The sequence below is a fragment of the Pteropus vampyrus genome, unplaced genomic scaffold, assembly GCF_000151845.1.
Source record: "Pteropus vampyrus isolate Shadow unplaced genomic scaffold, Pvam_2.0 Scaffold19, whole genome shotgun sequence".
Lineage (NCBI taxonomy): Eukaryota > Metazoa > Chordata > Mammalia > Chiroptera > Pteropodidae > Pteropus > Pteropus vampyrus.
This window is the reverse complement of record NW_011888800.1, coordinates 15,470,274-15,481,644: the sequence shown is the minus strand read 5'-3', so window position 1 is coordinate 15,481,644 and position 11,371 is coordinate 15,470,274. Positions and strand designations below refer to the sequence as shown.

The 11,371-nt window shown below is 33.4% G+C and overlaps 1 protein-coding gene and 1 pseudogene across 2 annotated transcripts in view; one reads left to right on the top strand and one right to left on the bottom strand.

The window, feature by feature from the left end:
* ARPP19 (cAMP regulated phosphoprotein 19) overlaps positions 1-9,830 on the top strand; it is an 18,636-nt gene extending 8,806 nt beyond the window's left edge. For both annotated transcript variants that reach the window (XM_011355125.2, XM_011355126.2), the window contains exons 3-4: positions 896-1,018; positions 5,734-9,830. In XM_011355125.2, the coding sequence (XP_011353427.1) occupies positions 896-1,018; positions 5,734-5,907 (297 nt within the window). In that variant the 3' untranslated portion in view covers positions 5,908-9,830. The remainder of the gene's footprint in view (positions 1-895; positions 1,019-5,733) is intronic.
* Positions 9,831-10,216: 386 nt separating this feature from the next.
* LOC111736390 lies at positions 10,217-10,336 on the bottom strand (annotated as a pseudogene).
* Positions 10,337-11,371: the final 1,035 nt, after the last annotated feature.

Sequence of the window (11,371 nt, the reverse complement as noted above, 5' to 3'; positions counted from 1 at the left end):
GTACAGAGGTATGTCATTTTGTTGAGCTGATATGCAGAAACAAGTCCATTAGCTAGAAAGTGCACCGTGCCATTGCCTAGCTTCCCCTATTAGGGCAACTCTGTTTTTCTTGATTCATTCATTCTTCTGCAGTACTTGCCATAAAGTGATAAACACTGCTTTTCTATAAAATAATAACTATTGGGAAGAAAGTAAACTATATCAAGGCTGGTGTGTTAAAAGTGAAAAGCGTTAACATGTTGACAGTCCTTGGTCATAAGACATGTTTTTGATCCACTAAAGAATGAAATCTATAGCATCAACAGGGTCATAAAATATAAGGGATAATTAAGCAATACTATACATAGATGTTGAAGGTTGATGAAGATGTTTTTCTCCTTTCCAAATATCAAGGTCTTCTGTATTGAGTTATTCAGGGAAAATGTGCTGGTAAGTAAGCTGCTGTTAGTTTCTATTAAAGAATCTCAGGAGCTTCTAATCATACATGATTTTGAATAAATATAGGCGATCAAAAAGATCTTGTATTTTAACAGTATTAGGATGATTCTCTAAATATAGGCAAAGAGCTGATGAGTTCCTTAGAAGGTGACTAACTATAAATGTATTATACATGACTGGAAAGTAATGGCAAGCAAGACTTTAGAGCTGAGCTATCTTGATATTTTTATCCAGTGTGTGGGGTGTTACACATGCATCATAGCTATAATAGAGCTATCACATGGATCATTTGAAAAACAAGATAGAGATGTTTTTAAAGCTCCTGTGCTTGATTTCTTAGTCAGACACTGCATTATATGGCATTTGACAACTAAAGTCAGAATCCAGAAATTAAAAATTGAATTATTTTAAATAACTGAAATATAATAGAGAAGTAATTTATTTAACATTATTTCAGGAAATGGAAGATAAAGTGACTAGTCCCGAGAAAGCTGAAGAAGCAAAATTAAAAGCAAGGTATCCTCATCTGGGACAAAAGCCCGGAGGTTCAGATTTCTTAAGGAAACGATTACAGAAAGGGGTAAGTTCTTATGTGTAATCTCAAAATAGTTAAGCTTTGTGAACTCGGTGTGCCAGTAGAGATTGTGAAAATGGGAATCTGCATATATAGCTCAGTACCTTAATAGATACATATGTTTCTTTCTAATATTTTAGACTCTTCATTCTATAAATATGTATGATAAGAATCTATTCTTTATCACTTTTAACTGTAAAGTATTTCAAACTTGTAGAAAGGTGCAGATAATATAATAGAGCCCATGTACCTACCACCCAAATTTAATGTTTAAATACTTTGCCATATTTAAGTTTTATCTTTGTAAGAAAGAAAATGTAGATGTAGTTGAAACCTACCACATGTGTGTATATATATCCCCTTTCTCCCTTCTCTCCAAAAGCAACCACTATCCAGAAGCTAGTATGTATTATTCTGCCCTTTTTTTTTTTTTAAGTTTACCTGTTTTAAAGGTGATTTCCACACTATACCTTAGAGCTTAAAATACTTTTTATTTGGATGAAATGATGACTTATAAAAGCATAGTTTGCTTTCTTCTTTACATAATACATTTCACAGAATTACTCTAATATAATTTATATACTGTAATTTTAGTAGTTTAAATTACTGAAAACTTTTTTTTTTCCCCTCAAAATCTTAATGTACTTTGTGAGGTAAAAACCATTATTTCTCAATGAGATCTGAATTGAAATAATGTTATGTTTGTTCCTTAGATTTTTTTTCTAATCCCTTCCTTTGTTTATAAAAAAATTTAAGGGCTCCATCTTCACTTTAAGCACATTGAAATTATTTACCATACAGGGAGCAGAGAAGGATGAAATATTGTTTATGGAAGATAATTATTAAATGAGGATCGGTTAGATATTATTTATACCAGATGCCAAATCATGTTTTTCCTTAAATTAATACCTTAAGTATACCAATATATGCAGCTTGCTTATAGAAACATGTCTGTGTATGTGTGTGTTTATATGTATTTATTAGCTGTAGTCATATGCGGATTATTTTCTCAAACCAAATTCCAAAAGGATATTTTTCCCAGGTTTATTGAGATATAGTTGACATGTTACATTGTATAAGTTTAAGGTATACAGTGAGATGATTTGATACACATACAAATTATGACATGCTTACCACAATAGGTTAGTTAGCACATCCTTTACCTCGCATAATTACCATTTTGTTGTTTTGATGAGAACATTAAAGCCATATCCTTAGCAACTTTCAAGTGTACAACACATTAGTGTTAACTACAGTCGCCATACTGCACATTAGATCCCTGGAACTTACTCCTCTTATAATTGAAAGTTTATACCCTTTGACCAATATCTCCTCCTTTCCCCCACCCCTTGACCTCGGGCAACCACTGTTCTACTCTGTTTCTGTGAGTTTAATGTTTTTAGATTCTTCCACTTTAAGTGAAATCATGTACTTTGTCTTTCTACCAAAAGAATATTTTTAAAAATTAGTTTAACATATTCTTTAAAGTGGCAAAATATAGAATGGTATTTTTCTTAACGTGAAAGAATAACATTCGCGTTTTGAAATAGTAGGGTGACAAAGAATTATACCAAATATATAAAAATGTAAAACCTCTGTTCCTTGAGAAGTAATTTAATGGGGAAATTATTACAAAAATGATAGTTAATGTCTGTAATTCATAAAGAGATCTTTCAAATGTACAAAAAAAAACCCCATTAAGGAGCCCCTAGATAAAGGATTTTAATAGGAAATACAGATACTAAACACCATGAAAAATATTTATCAATGATAGAAATCAGTGAAATGTAAATAAGAACAGTCATACCATAGTATACATACAACTAAATGAGAAAAATACTTAAAATAATAACCACTGGTAAGGTTGAAGTCAGATGTTGCTAATATGCTCTTTGCTGTGTGTAGCATTTAAAATTATTGCTATTGCTTTAGAAAGGGATTTGGATTAAGATTTATAAAAATGTTCATATTCATCGAATGAATAATTTGTGAACTAATCTAAGGGTATAATTTAATATAAGGACAAGTATTTAAGTTTGAAGATAATCTTTGTAGCTTTAACCATAATTAGAAGCAGCACCACTATTAAGGAGCAGAGAAATAGTTAAATAAATTGTGGTGAGTCAAAAATATATCTTGGAGTTGGTGTCGTAAGTGTAAATACTTGCAAAGAAAAAATACCACTGAATCAAGAAATAAGTTACAGAATTTGAGAAGGGAGCTCTTAAAGGATTGTTTATTATACCAGAATGTCAATGAATAAACACTTTTATGTTAGGGAAATGAAGTCTTAATATTCAACGATATCATTTTCTTCTATGATAAAAGAGTTTCGATTTTTTTTTTTTTTTTAAATTAAATCTGAATCATAGGATCCTGAGTTTTCGTTTTCCTCTGTCATAATTGCAAGCTGGCAAATTGCACTGTATCTTAAGTAGTTTTTCTTCATTTGAGAGGATTGGTTAGATATTATTTATGTTAGGTCCCATTCTGTTTTACTGTACTTATAAATGTTCCTATAATATGTCAAGGATTGACACCTATTTTAGACTCTTAATAATATGATGTGTACATAGTGACTATACAGACTATTAAAGGGGGAAGGAATATTGAGAAGGAGAGTTTTAGCCCATGGTTTTTTTCATATGTGGAGTTTGTGAAGTCCCAAGAAAACTGAGAATCCAATTTTAAGAAACATGGTCTTAAAAGTTAAACATTCTTGAGGTGATAACTTAGTGTCAGTACAATTATAAATATTGATGTAACTGGGGCCCCTGAATTTGAGTGGGAGGAGGCTTTTATAAGATTGTCATCCGGATGAACCAGATATATTTTAATTTTAGACTTTCACCTAAAAACACAAAATTTAAAAAATTGTTGGAAGGCAGCTAATATTGCCTTCCTAGGCTGTATCTGTCCTAATATGAGAAACATTGGTCTAGTTCATTCTTCTGCCTGGAGCAGTTACAATTGTTAAGCATTGAGTTTAGTTTTGTCTATGGCCACTAAAATAAATTTATTTTATTTTCTCCAAGAAGAGTGGCCTAATCTATAGTTGAGAGCTCCTTATAATGAACTTTTGCTTACTATAAAATAGGTATCGTTAGAAACTGACTTTATTATGTGGAGGATAATCTGCCTAAAATTTGCACTGTGTGGTAAATATCTCATTTGTGTTTTTGACTCAGTAAACAGTTTGGCAGGCTGCTTTGTTCTCTTATAGAGGCTACTAAACTTCAGAAGTAGCTCTCTGGTATAAAATGGTGCATAAGAAGTTCTTAGATTTTTTTTTTTTTTTACTACACTCATGTTAAAACATGCAGAAATGAAGCTGCAGCAAGCCTTAGAAGGCCTTGGCCCAATTTTCCTTGTTATTGCTCAATGTATGTATAGTGACATATGAAAAGCGATTTCTAACTTTACACCCTTTGGCCTTAGAGCAGGTCTGGCTTATCAAAGAATAGTTCCTAGAGGGTGGCAGCCAATGAAACCTTTTCTCAGGCCACTCAACTATCTTATACTAAACTATGAGTTCCCATCTATTTCATTTGCCACATGAAGTATCTTTGAAGTCTCAGAATTTTTTTCTCCCTCACCCTGTGTCCAGGCCTTTACCTCATACCTGTATCATTCCTTTTTGCCTATCCTAGACTGAGGTTAGGTTTCCCTCCTTTGATCACACAAACCACTTGTACTTAAAACAGCATGATAGTTGATTTACTTGACTGTTGTCTGTCTCTCGTCTTGGAGTCGTGTATAGCAGACATTCAGTAAAGGTAGGCTAACCATGATAGGGAGAAGTTGGAATTCAGGCATATTCATCTTTCACTCTGGAACAGATAGCTGAGGTAGATTACTATATTAAGATTGATCTTTAGCTTTCATCACAATTTGTTTTAGTGATGGTTGTTATGTCTCATACTAGAAAGAGTGATAGTTGTACTTACTGTCTTAAATGAAAAACAATTGTAAGATAGGGATATGTATGTTTTAAGTGATAACTAATTTCTAGTGATTTTTCTTCCATTATCCTAGTGTTTATATTTTAATCTTTATTTTTATTTTTCAATTAGAGTTGACACTTAGTATTATATTACGTTAAGGTGTACAGCATAGTGGTTAGACATTTATATAATATATGTTAACTTTAATTTTGATTTTAGTGAACTGCTTTGGTTCAAGTAAATGCTTTAGATTCTTGCAGAAATGCTTGTCCTAGATGACAGTACCAGCAACTATAAATAATAGTTTTGATAACTATAAAGTTTGATTGAAAGTGGGTAATACATCATAAACGCAAGTTGGTGAATTATGTATTTTTATTTTCAAAATTATTTAAGCAAAAATATCAGCCTGCTTTTTTCATTAGTAAATGAAAGGTTTGCGTTTCACTTTTTAAGTCCAGGACTGTTCATTCATTCCTGGATAGATTGATGAGGTAACTGGTGTCAATCATGAGTGTTCCACACTGAAACCAGAATGATACAAGTAAGCCTGAAGAAGGGGTTCTTGCCTGACTTCTCAGTGTTGACTTGTGCTGGAATTCGCTACAGAGACATAGCTATTTCATCTAATTAATGTTTTTGTTTAAATTTTGTTAGACTAACTTAGTTTGTACTAACAATGTAGGGTCACATCTGTATCTTAAACCAGTGTAACTGCACGTGAAAGCTTTTAAAATCTCATTTGAATTTTTTTTTTTTTTTTTTTTTTTCTTGTAGCAAAAATATTTTGATTCCGGGGATTACAACATGGCTAAAGCAAAAATGAAGAACAAGCAACTTCCTGCTGCTGCAGCCCCGGATAAGACAGAGGTCACTGGTGACCACATTCCCACTCCACAGGACCTTCCTCAACGGAAACCGTCCCTTGTTGCTAGCAAGCTGGCTGGCTGATTAAAAGAGCTGAACTGCATGAATCTTCTAATTCCCATTATTTTCCCTTAATATGTTACTTCCTATCTTTTTATTTTCTTTCATTCACTAAGTCGTTCGAGAGTGACAGCTTTGCAGGTAGCGGTAGTGTGTGCTGCTCTTGTAAGGGAAGATACATGTGTAGAGATTTTAATTAAGGTGCACTGATTAAAGAACATGTTAGAGCAACATAAAATAATCTACTTGAAAACAATTGTACATATTACCTAACTGCTAGTGTAGGACTGGTCCTAACAACTACTAAGCGAGTTTTACAATTTTAATGTTTTAGCTTTCTTTAATTCCTCTTAATTATATATAGCTTCTAGTTACTCTTATTTAATATAACCTCTATTGTATTGGTTTCTTCTGTATTTTCCTTTTGTATTTTATATAACAGAAGTTTAAGACCACAAGTTGGAAGAAAGGACACATATTTCAAATGGATGGGACTTCAAAAGATGTGTATTTCTGTGCTTGAACTTGAATGGCCTTAAACCTCTTTCAGCTTTAACAATAGACGTTTACTTGGGCAATATTTGCCCATTCTGGTGTAACTTATGTGACCCTAGTGCTTAACAGCTGCAGTTGAAGCTAATATTCAGTTCTATAGTTAGAATACCTTTTGTTCAAGATGTGAATGAAGTATGCATGTGCATTGACTGTTGAATTCACTTTTGTGCCATTTTTGTAAATACAGTAGTTTTGCACAACCTCTCACAAATGTCTGTATTAATTTCACATATTAAAAAGTAGATGATGTGCCAACCAGAAGCACAAAAGTTCCTACACAAAACCTTGTATGTCATTAGAGCTTTTGTATAGTAAGAGTAGTTTACAATCTTGGGCTTATGGAATACCAAACTGAAATCTTTGCTCAGTCTGCCATAGCTTTTCCATTTGTTACTAATATCCATGACATTCAGTGGCCTTGTGCAAATATGATATGTTGCTTAGGCATATCTTTTGTCCTATGCAGAACATTTCATTTTGACTTTTATGAAAATTGCAATTCTTCTAATTTATATAGATTTCTTAAATGTAGAAACATTTTACTTCCATAGTCAATTTTGGGGACACTAGAATAAAAGGCTTTAATACTCTGCCTCGTGTGGCCCCTCCCCGCCCCCTTTTTTTGTTTGTTTGTTTGCTTTAACTCAGATCATATTGGGCTGTGCTTTTCAGTCTATTCAAAAGCATAGATGTCTATCTTTACTCTTGAAATTTGCTGTGCTGTATTTTATAACACATTAATGATGCTTTCCTTATAATTGCCCAGTTACTTAACCATTCTTAATCCTGTATTACTAATATTTAACAATTGTTTAAATAAAAGGAACTTTATAATGAAACAAATACTTGAGAAGACTGGCCCAGGAATCTATGTCAGGAAGAGCTGGATTCTAGTAAATAATTTTAAGTAATTATGATGAGCTAAGTGAATTAGGCTTGTAACAATTAGAGTAATTTACATGATAGGTGGAACATATTCATATTAAAAACTTAGATATTTTGCTTCTATACATGTCGCTTTAATAAAATAGCAATTTAATTTTACCTGTTTTTTAGTAATAACTTTAACACACTTTATTGGGACAAATTTACTGCTCTTTAAGCGTTCTTCCCATAAGTTGTAATGCTATAGCATGATAATGAGGATCAGTAATCTGAGATGATACTATTTTTCTCTTCATCTTTGACTTGCACAGGGCCTCCCTTTTTGGATCCGAGCATCTTTTCTTGATCTTGGCTCCATTTGTATACTTGCTTTCCTGTGACCCCAAATCATCATGGATGGTGCCTTGAGCAATAGCACCTGCACTTAAAGACTACCTAACACTCTGAGGAAAGCTTGCTGGTTATCTTTCTGCTCCACCTACCCCAGAAAGCAGAACAGCAACAAAATCAGTAATGTGCTAATTTGTAATTATAAGAATCAGTTATATAGTTATATTCGTGATGGGAGCAAGTAGTTTATTCTAGAATATGTGTAATCATTGTAGGATTTAAGAATTATAAAATACCCCAAAGTAGAATTTCTGTAATATCTAGTCTTTTGTAATGAATAGTTGCAAGCTATCACTATTAAATCTACACATCAGAGAAGATTAATCTGAAAGACCATGTTATTCTTGACCCTGTTAGGACTCTTCCTGTGGTTTTCGAAAAGTGATGTAACTTCTGCCTGAGTTTTAGTTTGTGAAATACAATGATAATATTTAACCTACCTCAAAACTTGTTGAGGATCTGTGAAATACTGAGTAAGTGCCCAAAATAAAATATTGTTGATTGTCTTTTTATTAAAGATAAATTTCCTCATTAAACCAACCTGCCTTCTGTAAAGTCACAGTGCTTAAAATCTCAGGATTTTCCATTAGGAAAGACCTGTCATTAAGGATTTGTAGGTATAATCGCTTAGCCTCCATTATTGGTGCTTGGGATAGAGAGGTTTTAAATTTTTCTATTTTTTGTTCTGCCTCAAAGCTCAGTTTATTGAAGACATATTTGCAGGCTGTTTCGCCATTACTCAAATGAAGATTTTGATTAGATGAGATTAATCATAATTGTCCATTTCTATGATTTCAGAGTTGTAGTTTGAGAAATGGCTAATTATAATCATTGTCCTGTTTATTATAAATTAGTGCTGAAATAAACCGAAGTTGGAGAGAACGAATTCTTCATGAAAATTGATTAATGTCTGAAATAAATTACCCATTTCATGTCTAGTAGCTCCTACTTGTAAGTACAGTTTTGAGAAACATTTCAGTTTTGAAAGTTACAACTGAATAAAATGTAGTTCTTGGCACGTTGGGATAGTAAGGATTGTTGGATTGTTTTAATGGACTGGAAAGAGCATGTTTTCAGTCTATTTACAAGTTATTCAATCCTCTTGTGCTGCTGACCTAAAAATAAGTCTTAACTATTCATCAAAGGAGGCCTAGTAAGGCCTCTACTTGTTAGTACTTCAATTGGAATTAGCAGCTCTTTTTACTTGATGTAACAAAACTATACCTCTAATATATTTATTGATCCTTTTTACAAAATCAGACATATATTCTTTCTCAAGCCAAATAGTGAAGTTTTATTAAAGCTGAAATGTAATCTCCACTTAAATTGTGCTCTAAGCTTGGTATTTGGTGATCCAGGGGCAGGTAGCCTATAGGAAGAGCACATCCGAGTGGCAAAGAAGTTTCTCTGGTGGCCTTTTCACATTCCCCAACATTCAAACACATTTCTACTCTTCATTTTCCTAATTCACCTCATTTTACTTCATCCCCCATCCCAGCTTTCTTAAGCTTCCTAATGGCTTTCATTAAATGATGTTTAGGGCTGATGAATTATCAGTCCTTAATATCCTTCCCAGTAGATTACAATTAAAGACACATTTTTAGATTTCTAGAACACTATCCTAATCTGGATAATGACTATTTTGAGCTACTGTCCCAACTTTGGAACTCAGCATACACACTGCCAGTCTTCCCCACCACACCTTATAAAGTTGAGATAAATCTCATTCCGGGATTGTTAATCTTAAGAATGAAAACTGATTTTAATAACTTGCTAGTTTCAGCCTTTTAAGTAGGTAGGTCTATGGGTTTTATTCTACAAATCACTGGTGGTCATAACCATTAATGTATGTTTGTATTATGTTATTAACTAAAAAGCATTTGAAAGAAAACATCTAATTCCTTTAATATGCCCTCAAATCTGTTATTGCATATCATTTGTAATGCAATAGGACACTTTGCCTGTACTAAAAGGGCCAAGAGTTTAATGCCTTTTTTGTTGAACATGTCTATAGTGTCGGCAAGTTAATGCTGAAATTTGTCAAATAGCCCTTCCAAAATTATACTTGTGAAATATACAGAAAAATAAATTGATCTACTTAATTTCTATTGATTAAATTTGTAGTTTTTGTGTCATTTAAATATATTGTTTTTCAGAAGATTTCTGAAGTTGATCTTTTTTAGATTTAGGCTCCTATATACAGAAAGAATTTGACTTTTGTAGTCTTCAGTTTTGTTTTAATGAGATCTAGCTGTTAATGTTTATATTTGTAAAGGCTTTGTGATTAAGGTAACATTAAATGTTTACAGATTGTGAGTCTTCATGTCATGATAAAATACTAGTACAATACTGTCAGAAAGGTAAATAAGACAGCTTACATTCTGAGAAATATATTACATAAAATTTAATGCAGGGTAAAAAGCATTACATTTCTTTTTTTTTAGGTGAGGCAACCCTTGCTTGACCTCAGATTGCAAGGACCTTGTCAGTGTTTTATTTTCTACACCTACAGCACCTGGTCTTCCTTCGATAGTCTCCCATCCAAGTACTAACCAGGCCCGACCCTGCTTAGCTTCTGAGATCAGACGAGATCTGGCTTGTTCAGGGTAGCATGGCTATCGACAAAAGTATTACATTTCTTAAGAGGTGTAAATAAATGAGTTATTCAACTTGGATAAATGGGATGAGTAATAGATCGGAAAAGTTTTAGAGTTGACTAAGAAATGGGTCGGGGAAAAGGGAGGAAGACGACCATTTTAGGTAGAGGAAATGTTATTTTCAAATAGACAAGGAGGTGGGAAAATGTGGACATGTGTAAGGATGTTTGGAGAACATGACATGTGAAGGAACTCTTGATTTTTCTCCCTAACATTGCCCTTTCCTCCACCAGCCTTCATCTGAAGTACTCAGACCAATCTTGGAGTGATTCTTGATTGCTCAGAGGCTGCGACCAACGTCCACCAAAATCTAGTTAATTAGTTCATTTCTTGCCACTGCTGGCACCATACCCCAAGCCACTAATATTTCTTACCTGGATAACTGCTGTAGTTCCTAACACATCACTTTCCACTCTTGCTTCCTTGTCCATGCTACCAATCCCTTTACACCACCCTACTTCCATTCTTAATATATAACCTTAAAATGTTCTAAGCTCATTCCTATTCCTGTTCAACACTCGTTTTCCATCAAACACTCCCTGGTTCATAGGTTGGCAGGCTCCTTTTCATTCTGATCTCAGGTCAACTTTTAACTTCCTTAGCCAGAGGTGGAATTCTTTATTGTATCCTTAGCATCTAGAAACAGCTTATAGGTACTCAAATACTTGTTGAATAAAATAGAATACTAGGTTGGAAAAGTAAGTTTTAAGGACATGGATGCAGAGAGGATGCTTGATTCTCGGTCTCAGCCATGTCAGTGAAGGATGCTTGTATACTCAGGGTTTCTTTGAGAAAGTGGTCAAAGAGCTTTGCTCTTGCAAACCTCACACCAACTGAAATTGTTATACCTGATTGTCCATGGTGAAGATGTATTAACTATTCACTGCTTCTCTACTCTTTCTTGTGATCATAAACTTGCATGCATTCTGCATCTGATTTCCAAGTTTCTTTACTGCTCCTTTACCAATAACTTAGGCTGATCAATGTATTGTAAGCTCTTG